Source organism: Lytechinus pictus, chromosome 18 (assembly GCF_037042905.1).
Source record: "Lytechinus pictus isolate F3 Inbred chromosome 18, Lp3.0, whole genome shotgun sequence".
NCBI classification, from domain to species: domain Eukaryota; kingdom Metazoa; phylum Echinodermata; class Echinoidea; order Temnopleuroida; family Toxopneustidae; genus Lytechinus; species Lytechinus pictus.
The window spans coordinates 17,599,371-17,620,449 of NC_087262.1; the positions used below are offsets into that span (position 1 = coordinate 17,599,371).

The following is a 21,079-nucleotide window of genomic DNA, read 5'->3' on the forward strand; positions in this document are numbered from 1 at the left end:
AACATATTGAACTAAAATGCATTTTAGATGTAGGCGTTGCTGGCTTTCCATAGTTGAGGTTGATCAGATCAATCACAACTCTTTGTAACACGTGGCCCAAGTGTTACCTTCACAACTCCTATTGGAATTGAATAATTTGGTAGTCAAAACAGATTAAACCATTGCCTACTGGAACTGGATGTACACTTACAAAGCCTATAGAAATGGAATAATTGGGTAGTCAAGGGGTTAACTCACTCATTGAGGGGTCTTGGAGGAATGTGTACTTCTTGCGTAGTTTGATTGATGCGAAGTTGATATTGCTTGGAACTCCATCTTGTTCCTAGATAAAACAAAGAAAATCAAGGAATAAAAGAATTAATACTGACAATACACTGCCTTTAAATGTGCAAACAGAAAAAAAAATCAACCCCTTAACCGGTTGCGTACTGAAACTGGGTAGTCCCTGTCCAAAGCCTATGGGAATTACAGAATTCAGTAGGCAATGGTGTTAAATATGTGTGGTCTGCAATTTGCTCTCAGGGAAATTGCTCCCTTATTTATGGTGCAGTCACATTTCCCCTACGGCGGCGGTACGGCAAGATGAAAACAGCCTTTTTAACATTTTTTGTACTGGTCAGCTACATATAGGTGGTTTTAATATTCATGAATAAAATGGCTGTTTTCGACTCGCCCTAGGGGGGCATGTGACTGCGTCATTACTCTGAAGGCGAAGGGTAAAAGAGATTGGGGTATGGGCTTTTTCTTTCTGATCGGGCGATTTTAAGTTTGGTGCTGACCTTCTGGTGTTGGTGCTAAATCAATGTTTACATTAGCACAGCACCAAACTTGAAATCAAGCTGTTCCAGATGGGTGCTTCATATCATAAAGCTGTTCGTAAGTTAAGAGTGACTTTAAGAATGACTGGTGATCCTTTCTTGTGGTAAATGATATTCACCATTTGATGTTCATGGTGATTATTAAGCGCGAAAAAAAGGATCACCAGTCGTCTTAAAGTCACTCTTAACTTACGAACAGCTTTATGAAATGGCCCCCTGGGATGAATCTCACTCAATGATGTGATCTGGATCATTTTCATAAAATAAGGTGTTGGAAGTGTGGGAAGACGATCACATTGTGCTTCCAACACCAACATTACACCACATCCCCAAATCAACAAATGTGATAGCCATGAGGGATTGTGTTGGGTTTGAGGTAAAGGTGAATTATATTTTGGCTGCCTTAATGTGCAGATTTTAAAATTAGAGCCATTTTCATTGGAGCAATTATCATGGAATTGTCTTTGAATAAAAAGTGAATGTACATGTCAGTACTGCACCCCGAGCCTAGATGTATTTTACTATTGCATTCATTTTCTCATTGTTTTACATCATCGTGTTTAGAAGAAAAAAAAATCTCCAATTCCCTATTTAAAACACATTGATACTACTTTATATCTTGCATACAATACAACATAATCAAACAAAAAAATAAATATCAACTCTAAATAAATGACTACTATAATAGAAAGGACAAAACACCATTGTTCTAACAAAGACAACGAAAGTTAAAACAGATGCAATTAAAAACAAATTGTACAGGGTTGACTTAAAAAAAAATATCCAGTCACAATTGAGTTGGCGATATTCAAGTCATTACAATAATACAAATATTTATATTTTGTTTCCATCTTTAAAAAAAAGTGGAAAAGTTCACTTTAAAGTTTTAAATCATTACTATGGTTTCTCTCTTAACTATATAAAGATATTCTTTACAGGTTGGTGTAAAAATTATATATTGCTATCATTGAGCATTGAGCATGAAATGAAGAACATTTTTTATCTACAAACGGGAAATGGACACAACATGCAAAGTTGACACACATGCCATTGCCACCATTCCAAATAATTTAGGATAAAATCATTCAACTACCCCAGGATAATAAAAAAAAAAGAAAATATAATCCAATAAACCGTAAATCAATGTAGAAACCAAATTAACACATGCAAGAACATGTTACAAATTAATACTATTGTTACATCTACATCAAACAAATATATACAAAGTAAACATTTTCTTCAAATTCATCGACATAAGAGCATATCTACAATTAGAACCATCTATTTGTAGACTTCTAGAAATAATGAGCATTTCATTCAGACAGAAGCAACAATAGGAATATATACCACTTACTAATTTCTTTACATATACATTTATAAATAAGAATATATACATGTATTTAACAGGTTTACACTTAAATACCTGTTATTGTAAATGTTACGAAGAAATTTCCATCATGGTAATGAATGAAGTAAAATCAGAAAAAGGAAAAATAAGTAAATTAGATTCATGAATACTACATGAATATTCACATTATATCCATAAAGCATCATAGAATATAATCAATCAAGGAATATATTTATCACAACTATACATTTGAATCTCTGACTCTTATCTTTTAAAATATAATTATCAACAATTCCAGATGAACATAAAAAATGGAAAAATCACTCTAAATGGTTTATTCAGCGTATACATATCAACTGACCAACACAATTGCCTAATTTTTCAGGGTTACTATCTGTGTTATAACAATGAAATTAGCTGTAATCAACACATTCATATAATTCAATACGAAGAACGATTAAATTAGTCTCTGTGATTTAAAGTACATGTAGTGTACAGGGGGCTCTTTAAATACCCAGACCGGAACCAAAACTGAAACTGACAAATCAGGAATTTATAAACTACTTAACACAGAAATTCAAGCTTTATGCATTTTCGCCGCTTAGCAGCAGAGTATTTTGCATAAGAACAGCTCTAATTATTGGGCTTCTAAAATAGGATCTTTTGTACGTGATTTCACCCGCCTCAAAACCGTGACGTCATGTTGTGTTAGAAGCGTGGTGATTCCCTAGAGTTGTACACTGAAAAACTGTGTGATTTTCCGCTTTTGAGATTTCGCATTTTATTTTTTTCACTTCTATCACGTAGAGATATCATAAATATCGTTTCCAGCAAGCTTGAATTGATGAAATTTACAGCTTTTAACTACTTTTATCATATTTTATTTCCCGCTTATATGGCACAGCTTTCCAATTCTACCTGCATTCAGATTATGTGTAACAGCTTTTCCTGACATAGCAATTTAGGCCCAATAAGAGCCAAACAAAGAAATCATCAAAAAAATATAATGAAGAGATGTAGGTTTCCATCCATTTGAGCACTGAATAATTGTCATTGTCAGTTTTTCTGCAAATTGAAAAAAAAAAATGAATTCAAAATCTGAAAAGCAGAAAAATTACCCTTTTTTGTGTACAAACCTATGGAATCACAATGCTTCGAACAAAGCATGATGTCACAGTCTTTACGCCAGTGAAAAGCATTGGGAAGCCTTTGGTCCAAATCCCCCGCAAAATTTTATTTTTCTTAAGCAAAATACTCAGCTGTCAAGCTTTGAATATGCATAAAACTTACACTGTTACACTATGTAGCTTATATATTTCCCACTTGTCAAAGTCACTTTTTGCTTTGGTCTTGGTTTTTAACGAGAACTGTTTTCAGAGAAAAATATCACAATCATCAAAAAAAGCTTTGAGTTTCTAATACTACTAAAACTAATTAATCTTCAACTTCACAAAATCATTTTTTTTTTCAAGCATACTTCCCCAGTTGGGTAAAACTTTGATACAACTCTATTGATTTCTTCATACTTCATAACATGTCATTCTTCAAAGTTTATAGGTATAAAAAATAAGATCAATTAACCCTTCATTATAAGAGAAATCTGATATAAAAAAGAATGATAATAATTAACACTAAGAGGTATTATTTTCTATACATGTACCTTGCTTCCATCCTGGTATTCTTCGATACTCGTGAGTGAATACAACTCTTTCTGTTAGAGGAAAGCAAGTTGCAGATTTGGCAATGAAAACAAAAAATGTTGCATTTAAAATAGTAAAATAAGAGCAAATAAACCTTCAACTGAAAGCTTTCCAGTAAGCTTGCACCTATCAAATTTGAAATTAATATACCTGTAGTTGTAATCTAAAATATGCTTTCCAAGTTTACAATACTAAGCAATTTAAAAACTACTTGATTTTTTCATAAAATAGGCTGCATATAAATTACTCCTCTCCCTTTCTCCCAAAAGACATTCATATCTACCGCTGATAACTCTCCTTCCAAATCTGAAACATATTCCTTGCTTTGATACTAACAGTTGATTTGAGCCTAATCAAACAATTTGGGGCCATTTTTGATGACCTATGGAAGATCTTATTTACATATCACTTTAAATTACTTCATAAAGTATGCAAAACCAGAAATTAGTAGTCTTTCAATCCCAAATTAACCGTGCAAACATGCCCATACTCATTTAACTCCAAACACTGTTGTTATTGTTGCATTAATAAAACATCCAAATCATTTTAACAAATCATTTCAAATAATCTCAATATGGCAAGTAAAATCAACTGAAAGCATGCCAAAAGGTCAAAGGTCGTCGTCAAGATACCTTTGTGAACATCTTTTGCTCTTTCTGCTGAGCCGAGCCGGACAAATAAAAGGAAAGATATGAGGAAACAAAAAATAAGGAATAAAAATATGGAGTGACATTCATTGTTCATAAAACTCCAAATAACAATGTCTCATGATGAACTAATTATCTGAACTAAATTGATACAGGCATGCATATTAGGACAAGATCAAGACTTTAAACACAAACTTATTTACTGATATCACATTTTTGTCAAATGCCCGGGTGATCAATAATGAAAACATAATGTAAAACTACGCATCATAACAACCTTTGGCATTGCAATTACGCTGCAATTTAGCTTGCAGGTCCTTAATATTTTCCTAGAATTTTTACACCCGGGTGGGGAGTAGTAATTCAGGATAAATGCCTGGCCAAGGTTCAAACACCCAACCATGCCATTGAAAGTTGCAAGAATGTACACCATTGTACTTTCTCAGTAAGAATGTGACAGAGTTCTCATAATTCTCTTCAAGACAAGCAAGGAAAGCAGGGCCCCGTCTTACAAAGAGTTACGATTGATCCAATCAATCTCAACTGTATGGAAATCCATCCATACCATAATTTTCTGCAGAAAATTTGCACGATTTCCTTAGTAAATAAAGAGAATCACACTGAAGCTTCAAAAGAAAGATGAATGTATGAATATACATCATACCTAAAAAATGACTTTTTTGCTTTATGTTTGTTTATAATCAGTCATATGTTATCTTTATATGTTGGGGACAAGCCCTTGATAGGCCCCGGGCCTTTGTTTGTCCCTCCACTTTTTAATATTCTGTTAATGTTCCATACTTTGTTTATCCGATTGTTTTTGTACCAAGTAAGTCTATGTATTGTATTATTCATTGTTCTTTGAATCACTTTGTACAATTTTGATGTAATTTTTATTGAATTGTGGAAATAAAATGAATTGAATTGAAATTGAAAATATTTGAACAAATTTGCATTTTAGATATTGACATTGCTGGCCATACATAGTTGTAAATGATTGGATCATTTGCAACTCTTTGTAAGACAGGGTCCAATTTTTTATATGAAATTTCAGAGAGTTTATGACAATTGTTGTGATCTAATTGTCCTAATACCAATATCACAAAACATCAATTTGAAGGTTTTGGTCTAAAGACGTTGCCTGAAAACAATGATCAAATCTTCATTTGTTCTTCAAGTTTACTTCTTACACATGGGGAATCCATATGGGCCACTGGATAATTGCAGTTTTCATTACTTTGAATCACCCTGGCACTTTTTGCGAGTAAACAACTAAAATTAATCACACTGCAAAAATTCAACATATAACTGGTGGGGGTAGCACATTTTACAACTAAATGAAGCATCACGAATGTGCTGAGGGTGTAAATGAACATTTAATCCCCTTAGGAACTTTGTCCTGATAATTTTTATTTAATACTTATTAATTAATCAAGAAGGACTGTACATTTACAAATACCGGTACTTAAATATGCAAAAATCACAAAGTTTTAGTGATTTTTTTCAAAAAAAAATTCTTTTACACAAATTTGTTCTACGAGTTTTTTTTTTTTGGCAAGTCAATTATGCTACTTTCATTATATTGGTTGGAATAACATTTTGTACAGGTTTGATGCAAATCTTTTGTTGTACAAGTACAATGGTATTCATTGTGAAATTTAGACTGAGATTATTTCAAATGGCAGCCAAATACTTTTTTCCTTCCATAAGGCAGTAAATACATATAAGACAGGTGTTGCTACAAGACAAAAAAAAAACAATAAATGAACAATGAAATTTCAACTTCACTCATGAAATCTACAAAAAAAAATAAAAAAATAAAGGGAAATAAATCAAACAATACAAATGGAACTATATATCTACTAATGGCCAAACAATGGTCCTTTGCCTCTTGGATAATGTTGCTAAATAAAATGGCCAAAGATTGTAAGATGGTAGGGTTTAAAACGGGGAGGGTGCTATTGGATAGGGTGCCTCCAGTTTTCAATTTTGTTTTACCTGGGTGGTGTATTGTTCTCGCTGTGAAATGGAATTACAAGATATAATATAGAAAGCATGATGGAAACTTTACAAAACTGCACAATTTTATCAATACATGGGACTACATTTAATCAAGGATATATGTAATATCACTTTTGAAGATGGCCTATCCTACACATGTAAAGCTTTAGGAAACATTATTACAAGAGTACATGTATGTGCAAGAACAACTGAAAACCCAGAGCAGTTTATTTCATTTCTGTAATGATCATTTGTACTCTATTCTCTTGAATATTTCAAAATATTTTCTACTCCTCAAATTGCATATGACCATGAAATTACAAAATCATAACCCCAGAATCCGAGTCCTGCTTAGGTTAAGTGCTTTATTTTGTTATTCTATCGCAGCATATCTAATAAAAACAAAGTATCTGAACTGATATGGAAGGGTGCAATAAATAATCATACTTGTAAATTGGTATTATTAAACTGGTATTATCTGTCAGTTTTCTTTCCAAAGTTCTGAGCTAGCCCCATGAGTATCTTTGGATGGTGACAATGATGTTCCATCTTTGGATGTTGTGAACTCTATAAATCCACACCATCATTATTACCATTATAACTGAATGAACATAGATCTAAATTCTGTTAAGAGTTGAAAATGAAACTCTTGCTAATTTGAGGAAGTAAATCAGATTCATTTCGATTATAAAATCTCTAAACTGCTATGAGTCTACAACAAAATAAAGTGAAAAATAGAATTAATACAGATGTATTTAGTGAGTAATACAAACTAAAACATGTAAGACTCATACCAAATACACAATGGTGTGTCAGATGTCATAAATTGTTAAACAAATATATATCTTTAAATTACATGTACGATTCATCATATACATGTATTAGAACCAAACATGGCTTAAAGGGGAAGATTACCCTGAAATCAAGTTGGTTTAAAAAAAAAGCATATTGATGAAGATTTGTCAAAATTCCAGCATAGAATAAAAGACTTATGGATTTTGTGTAGTCACATGTTTGCAGTTACCAATATGATATGTACATTCTTAGCTCTTAGTGCGCCTTGAGCACTCTACAGAGTTAATTTGGCACTTTATTAGTTACATTATTATTTTTACTAAATAGGTTCATTATTGCGGAATGAAATAATCGCTAAAGGGTATTCATTTGTCTCGCAATCTACTATGGTCAACAAGGAAATTCGTGATCTTTCTCGCAAAAAGTGTTCACTAGCTTTCTAGGAAATTCGTGATCACTCTCGCAAAAAGTGTTCAATAGCTTACAAGTTTAGATAGACTATCGTATCAGAAAATTTTTGTCACTTGATAAAGAGTTGCAGCGGCACTCGAAAGCTCGTGAACTTGTAAGCTAGTGAACACTTTTTGCGAGAGTGATCACAAATTTCCTTGTTGACCATAGTAGATTGCGAGATAAATGAATACCCTCTAGCGATTATTATTATTATTAGTTACATTATTATTATTATCAAATATTATTATTATTATTATCATTACTAATATTATTATATGCAATATCCATATATTAATGGTTCATAATGACTTATAAACCATTTTCACATCTAGACATGAAAAACATTGACATATATGTAACTTGTCAATTGAGATATAAACTACAAGGGTGAAGTCATTCCAATTTTTAGAGAGAATGATATGTTATGTGTTTCATAGCACATAGCATATGAGATAGCTGCTCTTATTTGATATCACAAGTTATATTATAACTTCAATCATCCATAACTCAGTTCTTTCATGGATATTTGCCAAACCTTCGCCGATGTGTTTTCCTTTGATTACAACCAACACGATGTTTGGGTAAATTTACAATTCGATTGACAACATTTTATTCAACTTTATACATCACTATCTCATAATAAATCTGTATACAATTAAAAGGAGAATGAAAAAAAAAACATAACTCTTTACAATCAATCTACATAGCGAATTGGGGATTTGTTTTATTCTATACTTGAAATTTCAGTAATTCAATACCTCAATCCTACATGTACATTATTATTTATACCAATGAAGTTTTTTTTTTTAATCTTTAATATACTCGCATTTTGAATTCAAACTACTGAAAATCTTCCCAAAAAAATCTGATGTTCATGTCATTGATTAATTTTTCATATATTTTTTTTTATTATTTTTTTTCTCGGGGGGGGGGGGGGGGGGGGTTGAAATTTTCTTAAAGAGTGCTTTAATAAAAAATTCCATGACTTCCAGCAAAGATACATCATGCAGTTTTATTTTTTAATCATATTTGTTTTTAATATTTTTTTAAGTTCCCCCTTGTTCATGAGGATACCGTAATCACGGTAATGCAATCAAAAGTCCGAGTCAATTCAGGGTGTTTTTGCTTTTCTCGAGTCTATGGACACTATCAATTTGCTAGTTAACAATTTCAAATTGTACTTGTTCAAAATGAATATCACAACATGCATTCAAACATTCATTCATACCTCTCCCTTTTCCATCTTGTACTCCTGATGGTGAAAAATAAGTTGATAAAAAATATAAAAATATGTATGAAATTATTAAGATACAAGCCATAGTACTTTGTATAATAGAGAAGGCATGCTGTCATTTAAATAATATGAAATGTGCACAAAGATATAAAGCTTTTCTTTATCATGATTCCATACATTGCTATTTCTATAGTTCTACTAGTTATTATACATGTAGTTCCATACATTGCTATTTCTCATTGCATAAAAAACATTGGTTTACAATAATTCCAGTATAGTTTGACGTAAATCCTATCCAATTACTACTGATTAAATAGCTTAAAAGATCATACCACCAGAACTGCAGGTTAAAAAAAAATCATTGCATGCATTAATACTTTAACTTCATTTAAGTTCAACACTGATACCAAAGCACAAAATATTCAACAGGGCTCCATTTCATAAAGATCGTTATCAACAAATTGATATTCAACGACAATTAAAGTGATTTGATTGGCTAAGAAGTTAAGTCAACATTCATTGTCTGAAATCATGCTTGTGATCTGTTATGGAATAGGGCCCTGATTTTAAATCTGTGCTTAATTATCCCAAATTAGTTTTTAAACATTATCACATTTGTTGATGAAAAAGGCCATTAAAACAGAGGTATATCAAATGAATTGGCAAACGAAATTACCGATTAAAAAAATATGCAAAAACAAATAGGATATAGCACACATGTTCATCAAGCAACAGCTACATTTGGTGCAAACATATATTTGACTAGCTATCATCTCGATCTACGCCCGTGAAGTAAAAAATAAACCATGCTCCTCAAGATGACCCCTGCATTCCCATGGCGATGACCTTGCATGCGATGTCCACAGCTATCCCATATGTCGCTTCATAACAAACACCCCTATTTCTAATTAAAAAATTGCCAATTATAGCACAGCGGATTTGCAGATATCATGCTCAACACCGATGGACCCTCCAAGATGATAAAAGTTAACTTTTAATGTAAGTTAGTGATATCTAAATATCTTTCCAAACCAGATAAACATTTCGAGAATATTTCACTTTAATTAACCAATTGGAGACTGAGCCGGCATATAAATATATAAATATATATGGGCTGGAATCTATGGAAAACATTCAGTCTCTAGTGGGTTAAAAAGTTATCTGCATGCATAGAGCCTACAACCACTCTTCAGGATCAATAAAATGTGAAACCCTTGAATGGTGTCCCATTTTCAAACCACTACACCAATACAAAAACTGAAATAATCATGCAAAGAATAGTACTCAACCAGTCTGCATGGTATAAATATATTGAACTCATACAAATATGTTCATGATAACTTTATTTGTGAGATACCTCGAGTTTGTGAGGAAATAATCAAGACCCAAAATCACTAGGACAGGACACTAATATTTTTTCTCAAAAAATTTCAGAGTGGAGTTATAGCAGGGCAATTACTTGTAGATGTTTTTTTATTTCTCGACAAAAGTCAGTTTATTTCTGAGGTCTGAAGAACTTGAGTACCATGCAAACTGGAAACACGCGAGCAAACAAAGCTACGATAAAACTCAAAATACTACCAAAATAAAAGAAAGAAATAATAATAGTAATAATCAACCATCAAACTAAATGATACCACAACCAAATCATTGCAAATATCTAACATCCACAATACCTCATCTTCGCTTGATGATTCACTCTCGGATTCGCTTTCGCTAGCTTTTTTCACCTTTTAGAGGTAACATTGGCATCAGAGGAAAAAACAAATAGTATGAAACAGTTGAAACTAAGTTGAAAATGTATTTAAACTGGTTAAAACAAAGTTGCTGAAAGGTCCTAAAAGAGTTTAGGAACTCAGTTCCTACCAGGTATGAATGTGATGTATGTGGATGGAGAGTGGCAAATAAATAAATACCATGTTTTTATTCAATACAATATGGAAAAACAACTTTAAGTCAATACCATCTTAGAGATGTCGAGATAAACAGCAATGAAAAATGAATGTTATGAAATATGTGGTGGAAAAAATGTGGGGTTCACAAAATTTTAAACATATTTGAACCATTACCAATCTTTTGAAAACTATTAAGAAGAACTGTCTGAAAAGAAAAACATTTCAAACATGGTATAGATATTATAATCAATTATATTTTATGTCTTTGGGCAATTAGAAGAGACCATTAAAGGGAACAAAGGAAAAACAAATCTAACATGAAAGTTGCTACTGGAATTTGTTCAACTGATTTTCCTTGTTTCTTTTTAATATTTTCTTGCATTTAAATCTTGCAAATCAAGTTTTATAAAGGAATTAAAGAATGAACAAAAACTGCAGAATACAAAGAAAAGGTTAAGGATCAATCCTGAAACGTTTCACTAAGCTATCTCATGAAGTGACATCACTTGTCTTACAAGAAGAGAAAGAAGTCAAACTTTAGCTATGATTTGGGGCATCTCCTTACCTTGACATACGATGGCATCGTGACGTTGAGGTTGCAAGCGGCCTTCTGGGGCGGAAGGCCTCTTGGCACCTTGGGCTCACGCATGAAAGACAGTCGACCACATCGTTCGGACGACTGGTCGCGTACCCTGACGAAGAACGGTAGCCTGTTCTCATGGAAGGCGGTGAAGGCGAGGTTAAGTTGGTCACCAGACTTCTGTACAGGAACGAGGTTTCCTGCCATCTCGATGTAGACTGGTCTACTTTCTAGTACCTAGAGGACGAGAGATGCAATTTGTGGAGCCATTGATGAGGGAATGATCACCATAAAGGCAAATGACATCCAGAGATTTTCATGGGGTTTCTTATCTTCATCATTAAGGCTTGGTCCCACTGCACTTACAGATGCAGAGAGGATGTAAAACGGAAAAGAAACTTTTCATCCGTTGTGAAACGTTACGTATCCGTTGTGTACTCTTTGCATACGTGTTTCATACGCTCTATATCCATCGAGCATCCACTGTGATTTCGTTGTTCGCCCATTTTGTTCATTGTCTGGAGCGGATGATAACGGATGGAGCCACCACAAAATTTGCTTGTCCGCTGTATCCATTATGAATACGTTTTGTGTCCGTCGGCCAGTGGGACCAAGCCTTAAGGAAATTCATTACAAAACTAATTCTTTCATATCATTGTCAATCATACAACCCAATTCAAAATATACAGAGTGGGCTACCATTCATCATCATTCAACAGTATGACACTTCTCTCCTAAGTACTACATGTATACACAAGTACAACGCTAAAAATCAGTCAGTCAGTCGCTCTGTCGTACAAAGTTTTAAACCCATTTTTGTTCCCATAAAACAAGGGTTGGCGGATTCACCTCAAATTAGCGGCAATCGCCCTTACTCCCTCCCTCCACTTTGCAGGATTCCGTGCATCCTCCATCCTCAACCCATCCCTGCTATTCTCCTCCTCGGCTTGCTTTTTCCACATCTTCATTGGTATACCCTTCTCGAACTCACCACCTCTAACTCCAAAGCCCTTTTAATAACATGCCCATACCATCGCATACTACGAACATTCTCTCAGACTCCTCACCTCGACAAATTTACTCCTTGCTACTTCCTTGAAGTTCTCTTGTTGCTCAAGGGATTTTTCGCTCTTGTCGTCCGTCACGCAGAAGACGCGCACCCTCCCTTCAATGGGGTCGTGCGTCTTGGCGTAGACGACAAACTTGGCCATGAAGGGAACTGCCTTGAGCTCTTGGTAGAGTTCTCTTGCAAAGTTACTCGCCTGGTCGATCTCTTTACAGTCCATTAGCCAAAATCTGCAGAGGGAATGGAATATATTATCGAGAGCCTTGATGATGTGGTATAAGGTTTTGTCTAAAAACAGGGTCTTGTGTATCAGTGTACAAATAAATACAAAGACCAAACAACACCAATACAAGTTTAAGTTTATACTCTTTTCCCATTACAAAAATGAGAAAAATTACAGGAATAGAATCAAACAAGAACATGACAATAGTGTATTTCAATAAATGGCTTGAGGCTGCTTTCTCTAAAAAGGTGTAGTTTAATTATTATGATTTTACATGTAATATCTATTCACATAACTGGATCAAAGCACAAACAAAATTAAAAGAAGATGAATATGATCAGTTGTGAATCAATATGATCATAATATATTCCAACTAAGAGCCAAATACATATACCCTGGCTTTAGCACGGCTAGCACGGCTTCAAAGATCAGAGTTGGTCAAGCATTCAAGGAATTCCTTCCTACCAGTACCCATTTATAACACCCGGTTGAAGAGTGGCAAATTTAGATAAATGCCTTGCCAAATGACACGAGTTCTGCGGTGGGATTTGATCCCCAGACCCTGAGGTGTAAGGCCTGAGGCCATCTTACAAAGAGTTGCGATTGATCCGATCAATCGCAACTATGGAAAGCCGGCCACGTCAACATCTTAAATACATGTTTGTTCAAAATATTTTATATGAATGACCATAATTCACATATTCATTGTTTTCTTGACAATATAGTATGCTTCTCTTCGTCTTCAAAGGACAATGAGCAGATTTCCTAGAGAAAAAATTATGGCATTAACGGATTTCCATAAATTTGAGATTGATCGGATCAGTCGTAACTCTTTGTAAGACGGGGCCCAGGGGCCCGTTGCAGAAAGAGTTGCAATCAATCGCAACTCTAAAAATCTTGCGCAACTTGATTTTCAACCAATCAACAGCGCGCATTTGGGACTTGCGATTGATTTTTTGGCTTGCGTTTAAACACAACTCTTTCTGCAACGGGCTCCAGGTCATTTTATAAAGAACTGGATCACTCTTACCTTGCTGAGACTGTGGTTGTGAAGGAGACGCAGTCGTTAACGAAGGTCAGAGGAGTTGTACCGGTGATGTCTTCCCATTGCGCTGGTGCAGTGCCACCTAAAGGAGACACGGTTAATCATAATTGATGAGTGTATATACATTCATCTGAACACTATCTTTGCTTTGAAACACATAGGAATGTGAAAAGTTGATCCATAACTTTTGAAATATAGATCATGCTCAATAATAATAATAATATGCAACATTAATATGTGCTTAATACAAATGGTTCTAAGCGCTGCATACTATTACCCTAGCTTAGCACGACTACCCTGATCGGGCGCATCGAGCATTCAAGGAATTCCTTCCTACCGGGTACCCATTTACTACACCTGGGTGAAGAGTGGCAAATGTAGATAAACGCCTTGCCAATACATGGAGGTAATTTTCTAACTACTAAATAAATTATTTAAAAAAACATATCTATTTCTTCAAACATGCATTATTTATTTGGCACTTATCTTAATCACAACTAGCCAAACTCTGATCATTCATCTAAACAATACAATGCTTCAGTATGCAAATAATTAAGCTACAAAAACACATGTGTTCGGACATACCTGTAATACTACAGAGAAGCCTAAGAGTAGGGAAATCCCCTCCATACCCATTGATAACCCCTTGGTTGTATGCCGTGGGTACGGGGATGGTTACCGTGATGGGCTTGTGGAATTTCCGGCGTCGTGGCTCGATGGTGACGATGGGGCTGACCATGACACGGTTTCCTAAGACCTTCTTGACGACATCGTTTCCAACTGGTTGAGCCTGGAGGGGGGAAAGTATGAAACATTAGACAAATGGATAGATCAAAAGCTTGTATAGTGTAAAAGTATTTTTCTTTGCCTTCATCTGTGTAAATCAAAAGATTTAAAATACTATCGTTGTTCAAATAACACATGAGATAAGTATGACACAAAATTAAAAATATACTTAGCAATCATACAACAAATACTGTAACTATAAACATGAAACTCCATTGACAAAGTTCTGACATAATTTCACCTATCTAAGATTTGTTAGTTATGCTAAAACATACACATGCTGATCATCATCATCACCATCATCATCATCATCACCATCATCATCATCATCACCATCATCATCATCATCATCATCATCATCATCTCCACCATCATCATCATCATCACCATTTTTCATACACCCCAAGGGGTCATCATCATCATTTTTTATACAACCCCCTCCCCCCACACACACCCAAGCACACTCACAGACTGAATATATGTAATATACATGTGAACTCATTCTCCAATGGGTTACAAATGGCTGTACAAAGAATACTCCACCAAAAGAAAATTATTGGCCACTCTGGAAATCTATCCACTGGGTGATTTCAAGTCTGGTGTTGGCATTGGTGTTAGTGTGGGAATTTGGATTGCTTCCCCTAGCTCCAAAACCTATTCTGAGTTTGTAAAACTGATCCAGATCACATTATTGACACCTCAACAACTAGTGAGTGACTTTTCAGGACCATCTTCATTGTATGTTTGGTGTTATACTTGTGTGAAAAATGACCTAATACCAACACCAAAAGCTCAACACTGAAGTTGAAATCACCCAGTGACGGCACTAGCTTGTGACGTTAAATTACAGTTTAATAAGCCTATCTTGCTCATTTTAAACACGATATGTTAGAAATCTCAATTTTTTATTCTCTCACCTGCAGTCCCACTTTAATCTTTTTGGTGAGGGTTCCTTCTGGGAACACTGCCTGGACCTGTGGAACGACCGTTGAGTTCAACATGCCTCCTGATGGACCAATCGTATTGGTCTCCTGGCGTACCCTTGAGATGATTGCAAAGTATTGTGGGAAATCCTTGGTCAAGATACGGCACATGCGGCGGTCCGTCTGGCCCTTGGACTGATCATTGTCTAGGGAGAGAAGTTAATATAACCTTTATATAGGCATAATCACTCTCAGATATGTACTCAGATAACTATGAAACTGATTTCTACCTCATTTTCAAAAGTTTTTTAATTAGTAGAAGACGAAAGAAATAACGGGTTGAATTTAGGATAAAGCATTAATGGAAAGGATGGCCAAATAACACTATTTTACATGCATCTTGTTTTTTTTTCTCCAAATGTTTCAAATATCATAAATCATTATCATTACTATGCCATAAAACAAAAATCTAATGTCTCAACATATTGTTCAAAATATATTAATGACATTTAGTATTTGGATAAATAAGTATATCCCACATTGAAATAGATAAAATTGATATTCTTTTTTATTAAAACTATCAGTGATAACATATATACTATACATGTAGACTGAAAATCACTTAAATGTGAAAACACAAAAAAACTCATGAAGAGGTAAAAGGTTAAAGGTCATTACCCTCCACATCATATCCCTCCATTGATTTTTGGATTTCCTCGTCCGAAGCATCCAAGGAATGCTCCTTCCACGTCTCCCCAGTCTCACTGCGAAGGATCACGATCTCACGCTCATTGCCGCGAAGTGAGGCAAAGTGCGGCACCTCGATCAAAACTGGCCTGTTATCATGGAGAAAAGCAGCATATAATGTTAATATAATTACACAGGGATGATTATATTGGATATAGCCTATGTTTGTAATGTTATTGTATCGGTGTGTACATTTTTTTCCTTTTTTCTTAGTTACCTTATGCTTATTCCTTTTCTATAAACATGCAACCCATTAATAGATTATCCTTTCCTTTTTTTTTCTTACTGTTTTCATGTAGAATAATGGCAAAATTATCATGGGGATGTGATGCAAACTCCCAAGTTGAAGACATATTTAACACAATTTGTCATGATAATAATAGATTATCTTATCTTAACCCACTTTCATCACTGCTTTAATAATGCAAAAATTCTGCCGTTGATTGGTGAATAATCTATTTAAATTATTGATGACATTAGTAGACTCCAACCAAATAAAAGTATAAGTAGTAATCTTCACAAACTAAGAATTACATCTAGGTTTAAACCCATTAAGAGCTCTTAATTTGAAACCATTGTATGCACTGATCCATAGAACTCTTCTAACAGTTTTTTCTATCTCAGTCATCTACTTATAAATGTGATTTATCTCCGACTAGTGGAAAGCAGTGCAAATGTTTCTTCTGTTTGTGAAGTTAAGTGATATCAGGAAGTGCAGCTAATGCATTTTTGTTTTTAGAGATATAAAATGTGTCAGGATTTGAAATGGTATTTACATGATAACATTGATCCTATACTAACACATGGGTCACACTTCCACTGATTTTTCCAGTCTAAAAAAAAAAATGTGAGGTTACTCTAGAAATTTAACCTTCGGTATTAACTCTTTACCATTAATTACTTCTAACGCTTTGTATCAAACCATTACACACTACTATCATGTTCTGTAAATATGACAGTTTATATCTTGACAACTCCTTGGGAAAGATTTTTACAATCTTTGCAATCGTTCGATGATGAAGGATAAAATCAAAGAGCACTTCAAGACCATGCCTTAATGAGTATGATATAAAAACAAACAAACTGAAGTATGAGAGTATGGTTTTAGAACTCAAAAGAAAGAATTATTCAATGCTGTATCACTTGCACACCATGCTTCTGGAAGAAATCTTTGTGATTAAATACAATTATTTTGACTAAACTAGGGATAGGACTGGAAATCAAGTCAATCAAATCCCCACTTTGGGTTATTTTCCTGGCAATTTGTTGTTACCATTCCGATAACCTGAAAAATTTGGAGCAATAGATACTGGAAACATTAACTGGCAAACATTCATAACATAATTTGGATTTCCAAGTATTAGTTATAGAGTATAATATAATTATATACATGTAAATATGAAGGGGTATTAATTAGGGTACATATAAGAAAGAGTAATATAGACAGAGGGAAAACACGCAAAAGTAAATATGAGATAAACAATATCTTGTGTTTGTTTTCTTTTGAAATTTACTTTTTAAGCTTAGGTAAAAGACAGGTGACTATGATTACGACAAGTGTTGAAGTAACACAAAGCAACATGAACTCTGAAAAGTCATCATTCAAATATGTTAGATCTATGGGAAGTTCTTGATAAATAAAGTTGACAAAGGAAGATGGAAATGAGTGATTCGATGTTCTTCATATCAATGAGAGGTTGGCAGGCGCATATATTACAACTATTTAGATTACTTCAAAAAGTTAATCAATGAACAACATGGCTTTGTCAATAATAACAGCATTTCATTTATCTTATCTTTAAAATGTTTAATAGTTAAGATGCATTCTAACATACAGGTACTTGGAGTTATGCATTGCTTATCATAATATTGATATTAATGAATCATAATGATTAAATCTCTAATTAATTACAACAAAAGGGAAAGTTTCACCTTTCCAGAAAAATATTTATTATATAAAAAGCTGTACCTATGTCCTATCTGATAAGATGTATGAAAACTCTGTCTGGGAGGGGGGTTCGATCCACATGCAATTTCTTTGGAAAATTATCCAAACTATATGCAAGCAACTTTTAACTCTCTCCATAAAAAATGACAACTTTAATACAAAAACCATGTATCTGTTTATCTTTTTGAAGATGAAAAGAATACCTGACATAGCCAATTTAAACTAGACCATTTTAATGAAATACCAAGAACCATTTAATAATCATTAATTATTCTACAATATCAGAAAGAATTGAGACGGAATTCAAACCCAATAAGCACTGTTGGATATTATCAAATATAACCAATAACATGGTGACCCACAGGGATGTGTTGTGGGACCTATACTATGTGAATCTTAGAATAGTAGTGAAGGGTTCCCTTTCTGGGGGAAACTTGTGGACTATTCTTGTGCACTTAGACATGTGATCATATACATGTAAAAAACCATGCTGCACGGCAAAACCATGCACAATCGTTTGAAGAAAAATGAAAATAAAAACAGCCTCATGAATATTCACGATTTGTGTCTCTTTTTCTTTTGTCAATGATCAGGATCATGCTGACCATTACTTGCTGATAACATGCAGTGAAAATGTGCATCACAAGACAAAACAGTTTACTCTCATTCACACATACCGCAAAAACTTTTCACTCGGCGGCCCCATTTCAATGATTCGGCTACAGAGGGCTTCGCCGTCGTTAAGGGGAGGGTAGGTCACGCTCTTATTTCCAAGACCCCTGAGGTCAAAGGTCAACGATCCAAGGGAGAGGTCAAATAATTGTTGAATGAAACCATGATATAAACCAAACAGGGATGGATGATGAAGATGATTGGAAGATAAGGAGGTCATCGTCATGGAGATGGAATGAGGAAATGGAAGAGGAGGATGGGTGGATGTCGCCAAGGAGAGGAGCGAAATGATTAAATCAAAGGAATAAGAAACAAAATCCATGAGGAAAGATTTGGAGGGAAAAGAGACAAAGACAATTGTGACGTTAGAAACACAAAGTGATGACAAACTGCATTAATGTAACAAAACAATGTTAATACACACCAAACGGTAACGAACATAATCAGAATAAAATGCTTAGTTTTGTTAAAAAGCTTCAAAATTTGTCAATGTTAAATGCAATAAATTGTCTACTTTGTTGAAAAGATGCAAGGCTAAATTGCAATGTAAGAATCAGCATTGGTTTCTAAATTTCTTAAAGAAGTAAATGAAGTATTAAATGATTAATTTCTTATCTTCAAGCATTCATTCAATTGAATTCATTGCTATTTCAATGACTACTTTAGGTGAGTAAAAACAAAATTAATGTTTGTTTTTTTCATTTACAATTTGAAAGAAATTCTAATGTGTCAATATGACAAACATAAACAAAACATTGAGTGACATGATAAACGCAACATGAAATTAAGAACATACTGAAATGAAGCAGAAGCTCTGTATTATCAAGTGTGAAAATTATCAAAAGAATTAAATAAATGAGCATTTTTTAACATATCATTGACATGATGAGGACAAGCAAGTGAATAACATGTTTAAAGCAACAATGGTGATGATCAATACATGTATGGGCAACAGGGCTATATTTATTAAACACAATTACCAGAAATTATATTTAAAAAATATATATTTTTTTCAAAATCATGAGAAACTGGTATCAAATAAAAAAAAAAAACAGTCATTGTCTATAAATGAAACTGGAGGATTCGCTAAAACATTTTTTTTTTTAAAGAATAAAACCTGCAATTTTAAACTGATAACTGAATCAAATATATGTTATCAAACATCATGAAATGGACCATTTTTTATTATAAGAGGTTCACTCTTTATAAATCAATGTTTCCTTCTTTTGTTTTCATATTTTTAGTAGACGGTAGGGGCACCTTGATTTGCATGTGCTGTAGGAGTACTTGTCACACACTGATGTAAAGATTTCAATAATTGACCATTCAAATATAGCTCTCAAAAAGTGGAAGTGTTAGCAACAATTAATTGTATTGTATGAATTACAAAAGCAACATGTAGATGGATACAGTGTACAAATGAATTGCTACAAGAAGTATTTTGACTAACAATAAATATGAACAGAACAGGGTTCCAAGGTACCCAAAGATTTGAATAATGCATCACCAACGATGGAAAACAAAACCAAACAATATAATCGGGACCTTAGAAATTAAGTTACATCAAAATGTGTTTGAAGGACTTTTCTTCTGTATTTTTGGGGGTTTGGGAATAATTTTTTTGTTATTCATTCAATGTTTTGATGTTAAAATTTGCAGCATAAAAAAAATTTAAATACAAAATAATCATGATGGTGATTACTTTCAACAGTGTTAGTTTGTGAATGACACACCGCAAAATGGACGACAAAAAATAAAACGATGCCGCACAACACTTATGTTATGTATTTGGTTAAGTCGGCAACACAATAGTCCTACCCTAAGAACTGGGTGTTGGCTGGCCCAACCTCGAGAACTCGGCTTGCGAGGGATTCGTTCTCCATAAGGGGTGGCTGGGTGGTGAGCTTGGTGCGCTTGATGAGGCGGCAGGTGACCCGTGTGGGACCGGAGGCGCGCTGTGGGGGTACCACGACACGGAGGCCGGGTAGACGACAGCTACGCATGGTACCACCACGGGCATCCACTATGAAGCTGATCAAGAAACTGTTGGTAAAAAGAAAAAGAGACAAAAATGCCAAAAAAATGAGAGAAGATAGAGGTCAAATATATGAACAAAGATATAGCGACGAGAAACAGACACACCAACTGGAGAAGACAGAATGACAATTAAAAATGATAACAAATAACTCTAGTTGTGA

General features: G+C 34.1%; 1 protein-coding gene across 50 annotated transcripts in view; it reads right to left on the minus strand.

Annotated features, from left to right (window-relative positions):
- Positions 1–21,079, minus strand: part of LOC129281864 (ankyrin-2-like) — a 117,718-nt gene that overhangs the window by 47,720 nt on the left and 48,919 nt on the right. For 15 of the 50 annotated variants that reach the window (XM_064112834.1, XM_064112819.1, XM_064112864.1 and 12 more), the window contains 13 exons: positions 20,700–20,924; positions 18,887–18,988; positions 16,193–16,350; positions 15,509–15,720; positions 14,391–14,595; positions 13,791–13,887; positions 12,539–12,767; positions 11,457–11,708; positions 10,673–10,726; positions 8,991–9,014; positions 4,499–4,525; positions 3,827–3,877; positions 238–322 (listed from right to left, as the gene is read on the minus strand). In XM_064112834.1, the coding sequence (XP_063968904.1) occupies positions 238–322; positions 3,827–3,877; positions 4,499–4,525; positions 8,991–9,014; positions 10,673–10,726; positions 11,457–11,708; positions 12,539–12,767; positions 13,791–13,887; positions 14,391–14,595; positions 15,509–15,720; positions 16,193–16,350; positions 18,887–18,988; positions 20,700–20,924 (1,721 nt within the window). Of the gene's footprint in view, positions 1–237; positions 323–3,826; positions 3,878–4,498; positions 4,526–6,511; positions 6,533–8,990; positions 9,015–10,672; positions 10,727–11,456; positions 11,709–12,538; positions 12,768–13,790; positions 13,888–14,390; positions 14,596–15,508; positions 15,721–16,192; positions 16,351–18,886; positions 18,989–20,699; positions 20,925–21,079 lie in introns of all 50 variants that reach the window. The other 35 variants (XM_064112849.1, XM_064112845.1, XM_064112825.1 and 32 more) reach the window with 9 other exon arrangements.